At 36.1% G+C, this 20436-nt stretch overlaps 1 protein-coding gene across 2 annotated transcripts; it reads right to left on the reverse strand.

The window, feature by feature from the left end:
- Nucleotides 1–1141: 1141 nt before the first annotated feature.
- Nucleotides 1142–19822, reverse strand: LOC6648150 (mucin-5AC). Of its 2 annotated transcripts, none has more exons than XM_023178687.2 (7): nt 19766–19822; nt 17500–17942; nt 12162–12763; nt 6542–6776; nt 5667–6289; nt 4917–5022; nt 1142–1493 (listed from the first exon to the last, which is right to left on the reverse strand). In XM_023178687.2, the coding sequence occupies exons 2-7, from the start codon at nt 17630–17632 to the stop codon at nt 1231–1233; spliced, it is 1962 nt and encodes a 653-aa protein (XP_023034455.2). In that variant the 5' UTR covers nt 17633–17942; nt 19766–19822; the 3' UTR covers nt 1142–1230. The 2 variants fall into 2 exon arrangements, with proteins under 2 accessions (XP_023034455.2, XP_046865148.1); XM_047009192.1 differs by lacking the exon at nt 19766–19822 and adding an exon at nt 19674–19717.
- Nucleotides 19823–20436: the final 614 nt, after the last annotated feature.

Here is a 20436-nt window from a genome sequence, read left to right on the forward strand (position 1 = left end):
TTTACACAGTTTATTATTGACTTAATTTAGTTTATTTTTCACTTTCCATTTTCATTTGGTATAAAGCATTATTAAGCATAATTCACTAACTAAGAAGTTATGAAATTATATTTAATTGATTAATGCCTAAATACATATTTACAATTTAGAGAAATTCGCAATACTCAAATTAAACTTTTGTTACATATCATTTTTGCTTTCTTAGCTAAGTTATTCTTTAATCTAAAAGTTTCTTATTCCTTTTTATATCCTTGCAGAAGTTTTATGCAGTCGAAAAGCATTTAAAATACTTCCTAGCTATCTTTTCTTAATAACATCTTTGATATTAGCTTGAACAACAATTCATTTGTAACATTAAATTTTTAGAACGAACTGAAAAACCTCTGCCAATTGATGATATTCTCTGTTTGAATGTTTGGCAGATACACCCTGCAAGGATATATTAGCTGTGGAGCATTCCTAATATAGCTTAACTAAATAGCGTACTCCAGTCATATATTTATGGACATCTAATTTAAACTTCACTCAGTTTAAGTTAGAAAGATTTTTAATGATAAAAAACTTTCATTTTTTAACTCAAAATATTGAACGCTTACCTTCATTATATTTGCATTACTTTTTTATGGGACAATGTTTCGTTACTGAATCCAGACTATTAATTTTTGATTATATATTCTATTCAAGGAGAATATTTAAACATTTATTGTATTATTTTTATTATTTTTTCCTTTATCATTTAGTGAATTGCTTACTTGTTACAACCATAATTTTAATGAAATGACAGCTTAAACAGAATTGAGTGCATTCCTTTATCGGTTAGTGTATAGATGCTTATTTTTTTAATACTTTTTTTCTTACTATTTACACAGTTGCTAATGGAGAACAAGTGAGATGCTTGACGATTTAATCGTAGAATATACACTTACATAATTGTATAGGTATATATACCTATAGATATACATATAGGCATATAGAATATAATATTATAATTCCATACATTTAAGAACTTATCAAGTTTTTCACTTTGGATAGTACAGGATGGGAGTTGGGGGTTGCGAAAGGATAAGAACAGTTCAAATCACACTCAAACTTAAATGCGATATGCTTGAAAACTTTTTTTTATTCAAAAGACATAACACATACGAGTATTTTTGTTGTATTAGAACCCAAATTCACTTTTTAATTTTGGTGTTTTTGGGATTTCCTTTGATCACGTTCCATAGCATTTGCTCAAGTTTTATCCTCAACCACTTTGGCGCCACTAATTGAACTGGTCGTATGTTGATGGTATACCACAATTCGTTTTCCTTCTTGACGCATGGTATTTGCTTTCCTTGTTCCGGCTGTTGTACAAACTGTCATATTTCTTGCCATTGCAAATTTTATAATCCACAAAAGTGTCAAAATCGTTGAAACACTATGCCACTGTAAATAGCCACGACATCCAATTAGCGTATTGCTGGCGGATTTAATGGCCGATGCGGAATATTCACCTGTAACAACGAGAACAAACAGCAAATAGGATAGAAGAGTAGGGTTAGTTGGGATATATGCATAGTTATATACCTAAACAGGCCAGCATAAATCTAGCCAGGCCCAGAAATCGTTTCGAATTTGCATCATTATCAATTTGGAGGTTCGATGTCATGTTCAACCAATTTACAAAATAAGAAAAAACCCAAACACCATCCCTCTCTTCTATTGATTGGTCAAATAAATTGCCATACTGTGCGAAATATGTATGTAGGTACATATTGTAATTAAATATTTCTATTGCTAAAATTTAATGGAATATATCAAAAGGGGGAGGTTGAGGCGTAGTGATTGGACGAGAGGTGATGGGTTTGCGGCCGACGCTTGAAATGCTCACAAAGCAAATATTGAAATTGAAATTGCGCAAATATACCCCAAAAATGAACTCAAAGTATCTAACAAATAAACTCTGCGGTGGCAACTGGTTCATGATCCTTGCATAGCAATGGTTTATCTCATTATGCGGGCTATATATATGTACATACATATATTGATTGGTATAATGGAGATGATAACATTTATATAAATTAACAAATAGCAAGCAGCAAACAGAATATAAAAGATAGTTATAAAATATGTTGCCTACTTTTCAGCGCCACATTTTGTAATAATAAAATAAAATTTCATAAATTGCGATTTGTTGATTTTAAAACTTTTGTTATTGTCGGAAATGTTTGTTTAATGAAATTGAATAATTAAATTATAATTTCAGAAAAACACCACTCAAAATCACGTGGTTCTATTGAATATAAGTAGATTAATTATAACATAAAGTGGTTTTCCACGGACTTTTCCTTCACAGATTGAATAAATCAGAGGTAAAAAGCGCCAGAGAAAATATTTAAAAATGAATAAATGATAATATCATTAAGCTATTAATAATCATTTGTCAATGTTGTTGTTGTTGTTGTTCAATAATTCTTTCTGTTTTTTTTCCCTTCCCCCTCGGATTCACTGTATTGTAATGAGCCGCAAAAATGACATTAAGTTTATTAACCTTTTTGCCACTTGTGTAAAATGAATGTAAAATTTTTCATAAAATACAAAAGGACGCCACAATCTCAATATATACATACATAATGTATATATAGATATACATATATGTATATGTATATAAACATACAAATATATTGTACCATTAAAATGCATATGCAATTTTCGCTTGAAATCACATAAAAAACCACCCGCGCCTCCTTGGCCTACTGTGGCCTTGGAATGCTGTGATTTTTCATTATCCGCGCTTGAACATGTTTTTACTCATTACAACAAAACAAGAAAAAATTATACAACAAAATGTATATAATGTTGGTTTGCTGCCTTTTATCTGCGCCAATTAGTCGAATATTAAAAATACATAAATTTTATGCAATATTTGTCTTGCTTTTCATATCATTTCATGTTCTTTATTTCATTTTTGTTGAACATGTTTTCTCTGCTTGTTAAATTAAGCGGCATGAATTGAAATATTATTCTTTGATTTCATCATGTTGTGGCATTCCGAAATATAAACAAATAATGAAAATAATTACTAAAATGTGCAAATAATTTATTAAAGTTCCCCTTATAAATGGTAGTAAAACAAATTAATTCCAAGAATAGTATTTCCTATCTATGAAAATAACTAAGTTCATTCGTTTAGCTTTAATAAATGTGTGGGGCTAAAATTTTGTTTTCTTAAATGTATAACTTTTGAGTTTTCCCGTTAAAGGCTATTTATTGTTTGCCCTTTCTGGACTAGACGTACATAAGTATCATAGCCAGTGTTATCGGCAAATCTCAATCAGATTTAACACTTGAGCAAAATAAAATAAAACAAAAAAACGAACCCACTTCAATAAGCATTGTCAATTGTCATTTTTACGGCCATTATTTTTTAACATCCTTTGGCAATAAACGTGACAGTTTTTGGCACTCAGCGACAGAAGCGTGTAAACGACAGCCAACAGAACGTGTACCTGTCTCTCTATTTCTCTGTGCAACTGACTGGGAATCCATGAGCCGCAGCTGAAGTTCCATGTTCTCTGTCATGTGTCATCATTCACAATCATTTCACCTGGCTTTTGTTTTTGCCCCACTTCTTCAGCACTCTCCGGGCAGAGATTGGCATTTAAGCAGAGCCAAACACATGTCAAAAGGTGGCAGAGCCGACATGAGTGGTGTCTGCTGGAGCGGTAAGAGTAGCGACATTAAACAAAAGCGAAAGCTAACCGATTTAAATGCTAACAGAAATGTGGCATCAACCTAGGTAAATAATAATAACAGAACAAACAATTGAACAAATGAGACAAGATTTATAGGTCGCCAGCCAGACGATGTCAGCCATCAATGTCATAGTCATCGCTATCGTCATTCGTATCACCTCACTCATTCTCCCTCTCCGTCTCCCTCTCTCTCTCTGTCGACGTCTATTTGTCCCCTTTTCCCTCGCTTCTGTGGTGTCCTTTCCGTGCTCTTATTGTGAACACTGAACAAATAACCCAATTGTGGCCATTTCGAGCTGACAATAAAAACTGCACCCCGTTAGCCATGGTCCATTCTGGGCGCTGCTCCAACAGCTCACTGCTTCTGCTACTGCTGCTGCTGCTGGTTAGTAATTGTTGAAACTTGTGTAAACAAAATAAAAACTCATCAAATATAAGGCACAGTGGTTGTGGTAGTAGCAAAAACTTTAGTATCACAAAAAAAAAGAAATTAAATCTAAGGGGTGAAAGAAAAAATAGAATAATTTGTTCGAACGTGCCTAATGAGTTAACCAATTTAGCTTAAATGAAATGAGTGTGAAATGAGTTTAAAAGTAGCCCAATAAACTTTTATGATAGCAAAAATGAAAGATATTCTCTTTAGATATAATCAAAATTTTAGGCACAGTGTGGTCGACTTATCTAGCTTCGCTTATACTTATATCTATACCATGTTAAAAGCTTTAGAATTAAAAGGTTGAAGTTTGAACATTATATTGTTAACGTGGCGTATGAGCGATATTACTTTCAAAGTTGTTTAAATTAACGATTTCTAATGTTTACTCTTAGAATTGAAGACTTGTTTGGCGATAAACTACTTTCCTTGAAACAAGAAGATAATCTATGCAAAACAATGGATACATTCTAATTAATATATATAAAATGATATTCGATTCTCCTTTTTGCCTTTAGGACCAATGTGCATTGTTGCTCAACAAGAATGAAAAGTCAGCATCAAAAAAGGCCAAATGCGTGCGGCCATTGCCAAATACAAACGAAATAAAATTCAATTAAGCTAAATGAAAACTTAATTCAATTGGCATGCCATACAATAAAAACAGTTGGCACAGTCGTCGTCGGAGCGGGTCGTTGATGCGGGTCATGGTGTTGGGGATGGGTGGGACAGGGAGTTAGTATTCTTACCGTTCAGCACATGTAGAACAATGGTGCGGGGGGCACTGTTCGAGGGGCTGCATGTATAGTTGCCCGAATCCAGTTTCACTACAGCTGGAATGATGAGCGACGCTGTCTGCAAAAAGAGAAAAAACAAATATACGAATACAATTACATACATATACACTTACACATTCATAAGTACACACATATTAACATATACATATATATAAAAGTCGAGACAGTTGTCAGACACATGAATGGTAGAGAAATCGAGTGGCATTCTACCTATGTATATATGTATGTATATACATATATAAAAGTCCTTTGGACCATATTAAAATTATAATTTGACGACGCTGACAATTTTGTCCCTCTCCCCCCGTTTATCCACTAGCTGTGGGTTGTGTCTGTGTGTGTGTGTGTGTGTGTGCGTGTGTCAGCATTTTGGATGGAATATAATTTAATAAAAATTACTCGACTGACGCTCGCATTTACGGCAATTTGCGTAATGAAAAGCAGTTTAATGAAAATGCATGAGTGTCAAGAGGTGAACCATAATAATAATAGCAAGACTGACAATGAGTGGCTATATAGTTGAGAAGCTTTAATATTTTTCAGAGTATAAAATGGTTTCGTTCTGAATTGACTACACAGTTTTATTCTACATTCATGATAGATCTAAGTTTGTTCTTTTCTTGCCCTTTCTCGACAAGGTTTTCTTTTTAGTCTTTAGTTTGATTTGTTTAGTTTATTCTGCAATTTATTTTTGCCACTTACTGTTATTTGTTTAATGAAACTACTGCTGGGCACCATTGTGGTTGTTGTTGTCGTTGCAGCTGTCGTCGATGTGGTACTTGGCCATCCTGTTGTTGTTTCTGCTGGCGTAGTTGTTAATCCTGCCGTTGCAGCAGTTCCTGAAACCAATGTTGCTGTCGTCGGTGTTGATGTTGCCGCGGTAACATTGCCGGTATTATCTGCTTCTGGGGCTGTCGTCGGTGCGTTTATCTCTGTGATGGCATCACTACCATCAATTACGGATATGGCATCTAAAATATATGAACGTGTTATGGTTAATAAACCATTAGAAGCCTCTGCTGCTGCTGCCGATGCAGATGCTGTTGATGTTGATGGGGCTGCTGATGTTGCTGTTGCCGAAGTTTCTGTCGCTGCTCTCGTAGTTGTGGCAATTGTTGTTGTTGTCGGCGCTTCCGTTGGCAGATCGATACGTTCAATTTCCGTACGCCAACCGCGACGATTATGCAAATAGATTTGCTTTTGATTGTAAAACCAATTAATGAAAAGTGGCGGCTCCAATGCTTGACTAATAATGCAACGCAATTTCACTTGACTTCCGGCCTTAACGTGACGCGTGGACTCTCCAATTAATTCGGTTTTCGGTTCTTCAAGAAACGGGAGAGAGAGAGGGAGAGAGAGAAATGTGTAACGAATGTGAGGACAAGTCAAATGAACTACAATCAGAGTTTGGTTATCTAGGTTAAATCTGTTCAAAAACTGCAAATGTCATTGATTTATTGTCTTGCGGCCAGGTGATTTATGGCCTTATGTGAGAGAATGCTGTTTGAGACTTGGTAGGGTTAGCTTTTGTATTGTGGTTTTCCAAAAAGTTGTCACCAGTTGTCTCCTTTACTCACCCACAATCCTTAAATGCACAATGGCGCTGGCTTTGGGCTCTGTAGAAACCTGACACTCATAGGTACCCTCATCCTTCACCTGTACGTATTTGATTTGCAGCGACCAACGCTCCGGATTTGGTGAGAAAACTGATTGGAAACGTTGATCTGCTATAAATGTAGTCTGATCAACTGTCAATATATGTCCATCTCGCATACGTAGCCATGATATGGGTTTCTTTACCAGCTGCTTCACCTGCAAAACGGCAAAATGGCAAAAGCAATGAGCACAAGCAAGCAATGTTTACCTTAAATTATTCAACGACAATGTCCAACAAATGTATCTTTCCGCAATGACGTTCGAAATTAAATGATAATCAATTCTCAATGGTACGGAAAAGTATACTGGCCCAAAAAAAGAAGCAGAACACCATCAATCGAAAATTGGTTTTTCAATTTTTAAAATTAATTCAATTATTGTATGTTGGCCACGTAAATTCCCAGCTGACTCAGTCAATGATGTCAGCAGAACTTTTCCTTGAGTAAATTTCAACAACAATAACAGCAAAAGGAAAGGGCAACTGTGGCAGAAAGACGGTAAACAATAACGATAACAAAACGACAACGATTCATTTCTGTCAATAATGACAATAATAATTTAGCAGTCATTTAATAAACCAGCAACAGCAACAGCAGGAGCATCAAGGAAAACAAAATAATATACATTAGATTGCTCTCGACAAGGACATTTCCCCTCGGCAAAGATGGGTCCTAGGTCTAAGGCATACATGGCCAAGAATTTATATGTAGAAATATTTATGTGACTCTGTGGACCACTTGTAAGACTTTAGCTAGAAATATCAGTATAGCAAATATATATGGAGGTGGAGCTTTCTACTAATTACACTTGACACAATTTTAGCTTGTGTGAAGGGAGCGTGCGAAATGTATGTAGGTAGCTGGATATAATTATCATTTGATTTTATGAAACTTGGCAAAATCTGATGGAATAAAAGTATGTAATTAGCTTGAGAATTCCTGATGAGACTAATGAAGAGAGTTCACACTAGCAGAGAAGATTATTTAGATAAAGGGGAAATTCGTGTATCGTGTATGCATTTAAAAAAAATCGACACAGGAAACAATGTATCAAGTGGTAGATACTTATTCAAATGAAGGTAATAAAAACTAAAGTAGATCATATAAAAATCTGTTGGGCAATATTCCATATTTTCTTGTCTACTTAATATGTCAAATCATTAAATCGAGTTCAAACCAGTTGCAAAGTTTTTGCACAGTGTATGCTAAACTTGGCAATAAACACACAGCCAGCATACATAATCATAGAGAACTTGTGGGAACTGGCCAAAATGGCGACTGCGAATCGGTGGCAGAGGCAAATGACAGTGTTTGAACTGCTGTCATCAACTACATTGTCGGTGTTGGCAGAGAAGACGACGACAACAACAACAGCAAGAAAGAAGATGGGGGAAAAAGAAGACGACGACGACGTCATGATTAGATACTATAATCATTTGTGTTTTATGTTCTTGTTGTTTTTCATTGGTTGCCGGCAGTTGTGGCAACCGTTCTCGTCGCCAAGTGACTGAGGCACGCACAACGCGCTCAGACCGAACTCCGATTTCCAACCCTCAGAAGTCTTGCTCCTTTTTTGATATGGTCTCCATGCTGTCTATTCCTGATTGCCTCCTCCTTTTGTTATTTTTTGTTATGCTTGTCTCTGTCGGCTACGTGCTGTCAAAACTATTTTAATATGCCTAGGCCTTAAATGAGTATAAGTATCAACGACAAATCATCTCACACTTTGTTTAAACGCCAGGCCATCAGGCATCAATTCGACATCAGAGTACATTTTCCAGCCAAGCACCCCGGGAGAAATAATCAAAGTGAGAAATATGGGGAGGGGGAGGGAGAAAAATGTCTCATATCAGCGTTCCTTCGTCTTCAAAAGCTGCTCGAAAGACTTGAAGAGGCTTAGCACTTGCTTCAAGTCTTTTTTGAACAGGACAATGAGATTTTTATAATAGGAAAAAAAAAAAAAAAGGAGACTCAAGACTTAGAGCTAGTTAGGTGAACAAGTTAATACTGTGGATTCCAGTTTGGCAAATGAATTTAAAGTGACCAGCAGTTAAAGATGGCATGAGTCGCAGTTCTTAGGGATTTTCTATGGTTATTCTCCTTCTTTGGTTTGAACTTTGCTCTTTAGAAGTTAGCTTCTGCCTATAAAAAGTACTTGTTGTTATCAGAAAAGTGCATTATTCAATCTGCATAAATATGGCGAAAATTGGTTTTCATATCAAAATTAAATACATATTTTATGTAAGCTCTATAACTACTATGCCCATGCTGGTAAAAGCGAAGTTTATTAAATCTCTGGCAACAGCTGAACTGTGTGCTATGTGCGGCAAAGGCTGTGCGGCGGCATAAAGGACATTATTATCAGGTTTGAACATCGACATTATACTCAGTATTAAGTGAAGATGCTTATCCTGTTCACTGGCATGGGCTCGGTCTCAGGCTCGGTTACAGCAGCAGCATTGGGCAGCATACGAGGGGAAGGGGGATATATGTATGTAGGTACGTGGCAAGTGTAAGTAAGTCTCTTGGCTTCTGGCTTCTTGCTTCTTGCTTTTGGTTTCTGCCTTCGTCATCGTCATCGTCAACGCCAGCCTCATCCGCATATCCGCCTTGTGGCTTGACTTTGCTTTTCGTTCGTTCTTAGTCAGACAAATATCCTTGTGGTTTTGGCCTAACAGGAACAGGTCGCTCTGTTTACAGCCACCATCCTTGGGCATTAGCTAATTTAAATTTGCTTCAAGACTTTGGTGACTGTTCGGTATTAGATTGTGGCTAATTTGGCAAAACGTAATGACCGCAATTTTATATACAAAATTTATCAAGATTTCTCGTAGACTCTTTTGCAATTTAAATATCGTTAATTAGTTTTTTGGACGTATCCAGAGAGTCACCCAAAACAAAACAAATCCAAAAAAAAAAAAAAAGAAAACAAACAAAAAATTAAATACTAACCCACACAAACACAGACACACATTTAAACATACATACATACATATATCTGCCGACATTTTCCCATATCGTAAAGTCGATTGCTTTTTATGTTCTTGTCTGCTGCTGTCGTCATCATCAAAGTTTGCTCATAACATTGCGAATCTTGTCTAAAGTTGTTTGTAAATAATTTCTTTTATTTTGTTGATTTTTTTTTTTTTTCACACAAGACTTCACCTCAAAGTGCCTTCTAGGCGCAGCCCTTGTATCGCCTCAGTTTTCCTTTTCTCCCATATTTTGTTTTTTTTTTGCTTTGTTTTCCAACTTTTCGCTGACTTTGCGAAAAAATAAAAATACAATAAGAAAAGAATGGCAAAAAAAAAAAAAAAATGCTAAGGAGATCCAAAGTCGTTTCTTAGAAAGGAATCAAGCGCCCTGCAGGCACAACCAAAAATACAACAAAACAACACAAAAAACAAAAAGGAGAAGAAAAACCAAAACATTTTTGCGGATTTCCTTTGTGTCGATATTCCATTTTCTTTCATTCCTGAGACTTTTACAGCGCCCACGGTTAAAAATTTATATTATTAATTGATTAGGTTTAAGCATATCTCAGGATTATGGCAAACTTGTTTCATTTTAAATTTCATATATTAATTCAAAAGTGAAATGTTCTAAAAATAGTTTTGAAATGGACGAGAATCTCCTCAGGGGTCGTTCGAGGTTAGTTTTAGAATATTAATGTTGAATTTCCTTTTTATGACATCTCATTTCTCTGAGTGTGCAAATTAATGAGGTAGTCAGTTTTTTGGAAATATTTATTTTGGGTCAAATTGATTGATTTTTGCAGGAATTCAATCAACTGGCGCAGAAAGTATGAAATTTATGCGTCCTTCGTCTAGCCTTTTGTGTATTTAAGTCAGAAATAATGAAAAGTAAATAAATATTAACAAGAAATTTTACTGCTCTTTTGTTGATGTTTAATAATCTATTTTTAAATTTATAATAAGCAACTGATTATGCAGACTGACTCTGCACGGTATTCGTTGTTCAGTTCAATCAAGATATTCCTATGACTTTGGGGCAAATTGGGCGATGAGAAGCTGGAGGACATGGAGGAAGTGATGTCGATTGGCTTGACTTCCGCTTTCTTGGGGTGGCCAAGTTTTTGGCGCTTTTGAACTAATTTACGCTTTCGAGCTGTCGGAACTGGGTAGAAAACAAAACCGGAAATTGCCGCTGCCACGCCCAAAGCAACAAAAAAAAAAAAAGAGCGCAAGTATTTTTTTTCCTTCCTCCTTCTTTTTTTTTGTTCTTTCTTCATTCTTCTCTATGATGATGACCCAAATAGTTCAGAGTGCGAGTGGAAAGTGTTCAGACTCTATAAGTATTTATGTATGTACGCATATAATTTTGGGGCGGTAAACCCAACTAGGAGCGAGAGAGAGAAGGAAACAGGGGCGAGACGTGAGAAGAGAGAGTCCATCCGCTAATAACTTGGTTATGGCTTGCTCACTTGGAGGTTTCAAATGGTTTGGCGGATTGCCTGCATTTCGCATTCGCATCCTTGCATTCATCTAGGAAAATTATAATTGGTGTTTCCCCCCGCCCCGCCATGCCAGATGCTGCTGCTGCTGCTTCTGCCACTCTGTTTGGACAGGAAATTACTGGGAAAATGTGGAGAAAGTAGCTGAAGGAATAAATATTTCAACTCGCAACTCAACTGCAGATGCTCCTCTCAAACACAACGAACGGATACTTTTATGTTTATTCAAATGAACTCGAGTGTAAAGCGGCAACAACAACAGCAACAAAAGCAATGATGTTAGTTAATTAAAAGATGCAAAGAGTGAAAAAATAAGGTAACATCCAGTTTTCGCCTCTTTTTTTTCTGTTCTCATCTTTTACAATTTATATTTTATTTACCTTTTAAGTATCCCCAAGCAAGTCTTTGAGTTTGAGTTTCCTTTTAATGTTGTATATTTGTTGTTGTTGTTGTTGTTACCGAATGTATTTTTAGATTATTCTTTTGTCTTTGACTTAACTTACCACACACAATACTCGTCGGGGGTAAGAAGTGCCCAAAAAGCGTGTGTGGGAGGTGTTTTTCAACTGGAGTGAATGTGTGTGGAAATTAATTTTCAAGAAAATAATTCCCTTGAAAGTGAAATGGAAAATTTCTCTGTGGTTTTCTTTTGACAACTCAAGAGGGGATATTTACCACAGAATTATCACATTTATTGAGTATTCCATGGCCAGGAGATGCAATTGCTCATCTTCAGATTAGAGAGAACTTGTTGCAAATTCTGTTCCAGTTAATGCCAACTAATCCAACTCAGTATTGTGAGCTTTAACAACTAGCAATGTTAAATGATAGCACTATGTGAAAGTGGATACTAAAGAAACTAAAGAGCGTGCTTTTGTTATCCATTTTCAGCAAGGAAAAAACAGGCTTTTGTATTCATACGCTTTGTGTGCTCTGATTTCATGTCAATCTAATGCCAATAACTCATTCGGCACACACACAATGTCTATTTGAATTCAATTGAAGGACGTGTGTGTGTGGGTGTGGGTGTGTGTGTAAACATGGGTGCAGTTGCTCCTTTAGACTTACATTGCATGGCAGATAGGCATGAGTGCCTGCCTGGCTAATTATTGTCTGGTAATCATCTATTGTTGGTGGTGGCTTCAATGTGGTTGTTGGCGCCGGACGACGAGTAGTTGTTGTTGTTGGCTTGACTGTCGTTGTTGTTGTTGTTGTTGTTGTTGTAGTTGAAGTTGATGTGGCAGAGGAGTCTGTTGATGACATTGTCGCATTGTGCTCTATAGAATCCTGTTCGTCCTGCACATTTCTATTGCTCATAATAAGATTTGCCTCCAGAGCGATAGACACATTGGTTGCCATTGTGGAATTGTCTCCATTGTTGCTAATGTTATTAATGGCAACATTGCTGCCAAGGAACGATCCAGTCAATGAAACAGGGGAATGGGCAGAGTTTGGATGTGTTGGTGCAGTGGCTGCAACGAGTTTTTCTGTCTGATGGTTGGTAATTTGTGTCGCTGCCAAAATTAATGCCAACGATTTGGTTGCCGTTGTTGCCGCTGTCAACGATGTTTGCTTTGATTGAGTTTTCGTTTGAGTTTCAAATGTCTTCTCATTTATTCTTGTACTGTCCAATATCATTGATCTGGTAGCTTCCTTTAAGCCTTGGGCACCTACACCGAGCGAGAGAGAAAGAGAGAGATACAATATAATTAATGACCAAGTTTTGTTTGCCGTTTTGTCCCTTTGCTTAATCCCATTTATCTAAAATACCCTTACGACTTACAATTAAAACGATTTACTGGACCATAAACAAAAACAATTTTAATCGCAGTTCAATAAATTAATCTACAATTCCCTACTATGTACATTCGCCCACTCAAACCACTTCAATCCACACGCCCGCCCTCACTCTCTGATAACAATTTTGAAATTAATTAGCTAATTACCTTCAAGGACATTGTATTGATTCCAGTGAAACTGGGTCGTTTTAGGGGGTGGCCAGTTGGCCTTTTCAATTGACAAACAAAAGATTCTTATCAAAATTAAACTTTTCCATGCCCTTTTCAAATTCTCACTTTCAATTCAGGGCTCTTCCTCTTTCTTCATATTTTTTTAAACCGTAAATTGGCATTTTGCTACTCATGGAAAATGTTTCGTTTCGCCGAACTAAATGTTTTTTGTCTAAGAAAACTTGAATGAGATTACGTTGCTTGAGAGACCAGAAAGCCCATAAGCTGCTTACCACAGATTTTACAGGAGGCAAAGCAACAAAAAAGCAAAGAAAAAAACAGAAAAACATTGCTTAAGGAAATTGGATTTATTGCCAACAGTAGAAACTAATGCGATTGCTATATCAACTTTTAATACGATCAGCATCAAATTTCTCAATACAAACGAAACAGTCAAGCATTGGAATCCTCCATTAATTAGTTTCGATTAAAAAAAAAAAGGAAATCTTAATTTTGAAACTATGAACAACTTAAATTAAAAAGTTTCAGCTACAACATTTTTGCAATAAGCTGTTTCATTTAAGACAAAGGTATACAGAGTTCAAAGAGTTACATTTTTCAAATAATTGAAAAGCTTTTAGCCAAAAGGCTATCAAGAACAAAGGACACTGCACAACTGTATATTGCATATGCAGCAACGAAAAAAAGGTAATTAATATCTAAAAGGGAAAACATGAAAAGCCACACAAATTGGTTTAAGCACAAACAAAAAAAAAAAAAACACAAGCATTGAAAATGACTCTTAAAATATTGCCACTGATGAAACAAAATTCGATCAAACGCTTCCAAAATGAATAGAACCAAAGGACACAAAATTGCAAACCTGCCATGAAAAACTGTTAACAAAAAGTCCCAAAAAAAAAAAAGAAAGTTATCCATAGACGGCTAGAGCCAATATTCAGGTTGGAGAAGGGTGTGGCTCTAAGTTTAAAATTTTGTTGAAAACAGGAAACTTTCTGTTAATTTTTTTTCCTGGTAGATTTCATTTGTTTTTCGTTCATAGTTGCCTACATCCATTTGGCCATGAAAGTGATGTGGTTATAGAAGGGGGTTACAGGTCGAGAAGCTGGTTGAGAAACAGCAACAATCAAAATAACAGGAGGAACAGCAACAATCAAGTGGCTGTTGTTGGTCAGTCAAGTTGAAAACTTTTACTTTTGTTTAATCAAATTCGAATACCCGCCCAGTTGAGAGCCATTGAATTCCTGTTATACACTGGTTGGCGGGCCAAACAACTACCCCCGAAGGCATACTGGGGGCATGATGGTATAAAGTGGAATCCTGACCCAACTCAACCGCATAGCCACTTGTACATTGTCGTCCTCTCCAACCGTTTCCTTCTTTTCGCCTCGTTTATTGTTATTTTGTTGGCTTTTTGGCTGGTTGGCTAGCTGGCTTACTTGCGGTGGCGATAAGTTCTCTCCATTTTCACAGAACTGAGACCCTTTTGCTTTGGTCCATCCCCTGGGAGAATGGCATTGTGCCATTCTCTGGTTAGCCGCCAAACTGGCACGCCTGGACTTAAACGCTTAACAGCAATTATTACACGAGTTACGGACCACTCCTCTAGTTCTGGTCATCATTATTGGCGAGTGTCCGACATTGAAGTGAAGATTACATGGTGAATGTGGCCCAGGGGTGAAGCAATTTTCATCATCCTCAAACTTAACTCAACAACATGCCCATCATAATTAGGAAAAGTGCCGAAATGTTGTCAGACAGCGAAATGCCCATAATAATGATTACGATACTATGATGATGACCATTACTCAGACTTCCACTGAGAGAAATTCCAATATTTGTACATAGGTAATGCAATATATCCAGACTTAATAGAGTCAGCTAAGAAATTGGAGTATTATGATTCAGATGAAAGATGACAAGATTGACAACATAATGGGAAGACATTACCTGCCGAATCCATCTTCTACTGTATCTATTTCTGAGCCAAACGCTGTTACCAGCATCAATCAGTTGCGAAAGCCTTGAAGCCTTTTTTCTTTCTATGTAAAAGTAATAAAGCTCAAACATTTTGATGCTTCAAATATTCAGTATTATTTTATCCTTGTAAATTTTGATAAAATAAAAATTACTTGCACAGATGGCTGAATTCACAGGCTTTTACAAAACTTAATTGTTTACTATCACAACAAAAAAGTACAAAAGAGAACAGCAAGTAAACTTAAAATTTACTTTTTGGCTTCCTTTCGATAAATATTTTTTGCCAAGTGTAGCATTTGATTAACTAAAAATGCTCGAGGGGATTTACTTGGTTAATTTTTAGTGAGACAGAATCTTTCAGTTACTGAGTCCTGGCAAATGCCATATGATGAGGCAACTCATTTTATATAGCTCAACTTGATTTGGCCTTGTTGACTTGTCCCGAACCTTGTGGCTGTTTTATAGGTTCTTTTTTTTTTTTGTTTTTGTTTTTGCATTGCGCTCAATTTAATTTTACGTAATTAGGGTGGGGCATGCAAAAGGAGAGGGCGAAAGGAGAAGTTTTTTTTTTACAACTTTTTAGTTTGTCTTGGCAGGATTAAGCAAATTTTTTTTTTGTAGCCAACTTTAAAGTTAATGGCAGTCTGTTCCAAGTGATGATATTTTTGTGTCTTTGTTTTGTTTTGTTTCGTTTTTTTTTTCTTTTTTAATATTTCGCTTTATTATTTTGTTTTTCTTTTGCTTGTTTCTTTGTTTTTCTTTTGCCTCTTCGACTTGTTTTATTGCAGTTTTTTACGCGGTTTTGATTTGTTTCTTCCGCGGCAGTCAGGCACGCCTCTTGTGTCTACGCCCAAGCATTTCCTGTCGGCAGCTGTTGGTTGTTTTACTTATTTGTTGTTGTTTGCGGGCAAATGAGTTGAAATTCTAGCACCGTGGGATTGACTATGAAAAGAGCTATGCAAAATTTGGTATCTTTTGCGTGGTGTTTCATGGCTTGTTGAACAATTTTGAGGGGTTTTTTTTATAAAATAAACTTTTATTACTCCTAGAAGTAGTCTTTATGAAACATATCAAATCATCTTTCAATCTTTTCAACGCATTTACTATGCTAGTTTAATTATATTAACAACCTTATGGTTGATCAGAAACTTTGAAGACATTTTTGCCAATTTCCTTTGTCAAGAAAAGAAAAAAAACGTATTGTTAAATACTTTTAGTCATTTATTTTCATTAGTTTCATCAACTATTTTATAGGAAAAGAATTTTTTCGTTGATGTTTTTTTTCATAAACTTTAATTGAAAAATATTTTGCCTGTCTGGCAGCTGGAAAATGTACAATTTTCTACCGATTGTGCCCAGTCAGACGAGAGGAAGGTGGAATTGAAGGAGGTGGTAAAATGAAATTTTTGCAACTTTATTATAATCAAGTTGCTGCAGTGCATCATTAGTGCAGGCAATTAAAAAGTTTTTTATATGGAAAACGCTTTATCTTTATTGCGCGTACATGAAGCATAAACATAAAACATGATGATAACGTTTATGTACACATACATACAGACGGACAGACTAAGGCAGAGTGAAACACAACTAGAGATGAGTAAAAGGTCTCGTACAGAACTCGTAAACCTCGAGAGTTTTGCATTTGCCGTCGTCAAGTGAAAGTAGGCGAGAAGCCTAGTAAACTTTTGACTTGATTAGATTGAGTTCATTTCACTTGCGGCTCAATAAGTCTGTACTGAACTTAATTGGTTGAAGCAACTAGCAAAGTTTTACCCAAATCGAATATCAGAAATTGCAGTAAATTTTAATTAAATTTAAGTCTCTCTCAGTCTCTTTCTCTCTCTCTCTCTGTCGTTTTTCCTTTTGAAGTCTTATCGCGCAGGCAGACCAAAAATTTGCTTCACTTGAATGGATAATTTATAGTTGAAGCTTGTGAAATTTACGCGCTGCAGGTGGCACCAAGGTAGCTGCTGCTCTAGGGCTGATGCCAACAAGTGTCAAAGGTGCATAAATTATTGCCAATTTTTGTATGTTTTATTGAAGATTTCTTTCTGCATTTTCTTTTTCTGCATCTTCCAGTCAATTGGTAACTGGTAACTTTACTATAACTGCAACTTCTTAAATTTAGTTTGGAAATTCCATTTACTGATTTTTTGTTCTACAAATCGAATCAAATTTTCTTTTGTAGTCCCCTAAACTTGACCAAATACAACAAACGAGTAAGGTTCAGAAATAAATAACCTGTTTGCTATTAAAATATGCACAGAGTGATGAAGGGCGTGAATTGACGTGTATTACCCACAAAGTGCTTTAATATGGCCACAAAATGCTTTTAAGCTGCGCGCATATCAAATTATTATTCCAATTTTTTCCGTTTTTTTGTTTTTTTTTTTGTGTCTGCTTAAATTATAGGAATATATAAGTATATATGATATTTTTTGTTGTCGTAAACTTACCCGGCAAGCAGATGAGCACGGACAAGATGATTGCTTTGATCAGCATCCCCTGGCCAATCCGGGTTGGAGTGGAGGTGGAGGGCGACGGCGATGCGAGTTCCATGTGCATGTTGATGATGTTGGCAAACTTCATTAAAATTTGCCCAGCCAAATTGATAATCCTTTGTGCTTGTTGTCCTCTGTTGGAGTGAAAATCCCTTTAACTAGGTCACATTGGCTGCGGCGGTTCTTATTTGGCTTAAGAGGCGGGGCGGGGGGGCAGCTTAAGGCAATGCGGAATGTTTTTTCAGTGTTTTATTTTTTTCTCGTTTTCTGTTTTTTCTTTCACTTGTGTGTTATACTTAAACCATTAGCAATATTTGGTTATGCCGAGCAAAAGAACTGCATATGCATATTCTTGCTCTGCTCCTATCTTTTTTATTCCGCCAGGTTAACATATTTTGCTATGGATAATAAAATATGAGTAAAAAAAAGCCGAAACCTCATACCTCTGTGGGGATGAATAGGTGGGCAAATCGAGGAGTTAGCAAAAATAAACCCAACACGTGGCCATTTTTAAATATTCCCACAATGTTCTTTCCGCATAGCTTTGGCCTTCTTCTTTTTGTCTATGCCATAAGCTGGGGGGTATCTTCATACCGAAAGCTATTTTATGCCAACGTCGTTTTACTGCAAAATCCTGTTTTGATATGTTTGTTGTGGGCGTGAGTATATGGGTGAGTGTGTGATCTTGTATGTGTTCTTGCCAGTTTCACGTTAAGTTATGTGGGCCAACTAGCATTAGTTGAAGTGGAAAACTGAGTTCCTGAATTCAAAAACTCAAATGTAATTGAAATTAAGTTATCATTTGATCTCTGCTTAATTTTTTACGTTATATAAATTATCTTAAGAATGGATAATATAAGAAAAATCCTATTAGCTTCTCTTATTGATCTTGAACTGCACTCATTATAGCATACTTTTTTGGGCACTTTATTGAGAGTAGTGAGAAGAAAATGATTTCCAGGCGAAATAGATTTTGAAAACCACTCACATGCATGCCTGTGTTTGTGTGTGTGCATATGTGTGCTTATGAAAGTGTGTGTGTGTGTGTGTAGTTGTGTGGGCATGGGCATTCCATTTGGCCGGCTGATGCTTCTCTTTTTTGTGTTCTTGCTGCTGGTGCTGTTGCCGGTGCCACTACTGGTGCTTGTGTTACCTCATCTTTCTTTTACGCTCGAGACTATTTGGCATTAACGAAATTTATTTATGCGGGTGTTTAGTCGGGCGTAAAAGGAGTACATATGGTCGGACAACCAGAGAGACTCTGACACGGACTTAGAGGAAGGAGGCCACTTCTTACAAATGCAAGACACGCGCACAAGGGCTGAATGAAAGGATTCGCTAGGTGTGTCTCTGTGTGTGTGTGTGTGTGTGTGGGTGCGTGTGTGTAGGTTAAGGCTATACAACATACTGGCAGGGAATAATGATTTAAATGCTGTTTTGTTTTGTATTTTCTTTCTGTTATTGCTGTAGAGTTTGAGAAATGCCAGACATTCGAATATATATATAAGCATGTCGAAGGAATGGTAAACGAGTTGGTGACTCAATGAAGCGTTAACGCAAATGTTAAACAAATGTAATGTTCCGGACGAATGGAGAGTAGGGAATGAAATAGATGGGAAGTATGCAGTAAGCAGCCTTCTGCTCTGTTTTAGCAAATAATATTAAATTGATTGCACAAACAGAAACAACAAATCGGAAGTGTAAATGATTTAACACAATTTCTATTCTCCTGAATGTTTTTGCTTGTGCACTTATTGGGCCATGTTTTTTCTGGCCTCTGCTCTTTGCTTTCGTTTAGAAACGAAGACACAACACAGGGCTGATGATGACGATGCTGTGTAGGATGATGATGATGATGATGATGCTGATGATGATGACAGGAAGCAGTGGGCGATTCAATTGGGCGGACTTTTGTTGCTCGCCGGTCCGGAAAGCACAAAATTTTGCTCGTGTCTTGTAATTTAGTTTATTGCAAATACTATTCAATTTTTCCCTTTATATTGTCGTATATGTTGTTAAAATTATGATTATTGTTATCGAATATTGTATTTGATTGTATTGGAGTTCACTCACAATTTGTGTCTTACAATAAACGCAACAATGACGTTAACTAATAGCCTAATACAGACCACAAAATGGATAGATTAATAAACTGAATTCTTCTTATGAAATTTAGTTATTCAATACGAAATGGATTTCACGATTTTACTAAAAATATTACTTTTTGATTGAACGTATTGTTAATTATGTATATTTTTCTTTTAAAGTTTACTTAGTTTTGAGTGTTTTGTTTATTGCGATTATTTTAATTCAATTAACACCGAATTTCTCACAATTTATCACATTATTTTAACGAGACTGTTTAACGGTTTTCGAATTGTTATCACAACAAAATCCCTTTAAAATGCATTCATCAATTCGAAAACACATTAACAACATGCGTTTGAACGTAACAAGCACGACACCGGCTAAAAGAAGACTGAACTAAAAGCACTCAGTTGGTTAAGAAATTTCCACATTGAATACCAATTTGAGACACGAAACGCTTCGTCACCGAATTGCGACTGCCAACATGAACGAGAAGTCGGTGGCGTATACGCAATCATCTTGCTTTGGATGCTGTTAACCAATAACAGCTGTTAAAGTAGAGAAAAGAGAGAGAGTCAAAGGAATCGAAAGAGAAAACATATTTTAAGAGAGTTTGGTATTAAGAGCATTTAAATTGCCAATGTTAACTACAATTCCAAAAGGATAATTGATATAGTATTACTTAAAAACATATTTGAATTCTAATAGCCAAACACGTTTTAAGGTAAATAAAATAAATTGTCTGGTTTAATGGTTTTCCTTAAGTGTTATGCTCAAGATTAAATTTAAGACTTTAGTCTGCAA

Source organism: Drosophila willistoni, chromosome 3R (genome assembly GCF_018902025.1).
Source record: "Drosophila willistoni isolate 14030-0811.24 chromosome 3R, UCI_dwil_1.1, whole genome shotgun sequence".
NCBI classification, from domain to species: domain Eukaryota; kingdom Metazoa; phylum Arthropoda; class Insecta; order Diptera; family Drosophilidae; genus Drosophila; species Drosophila willistoni.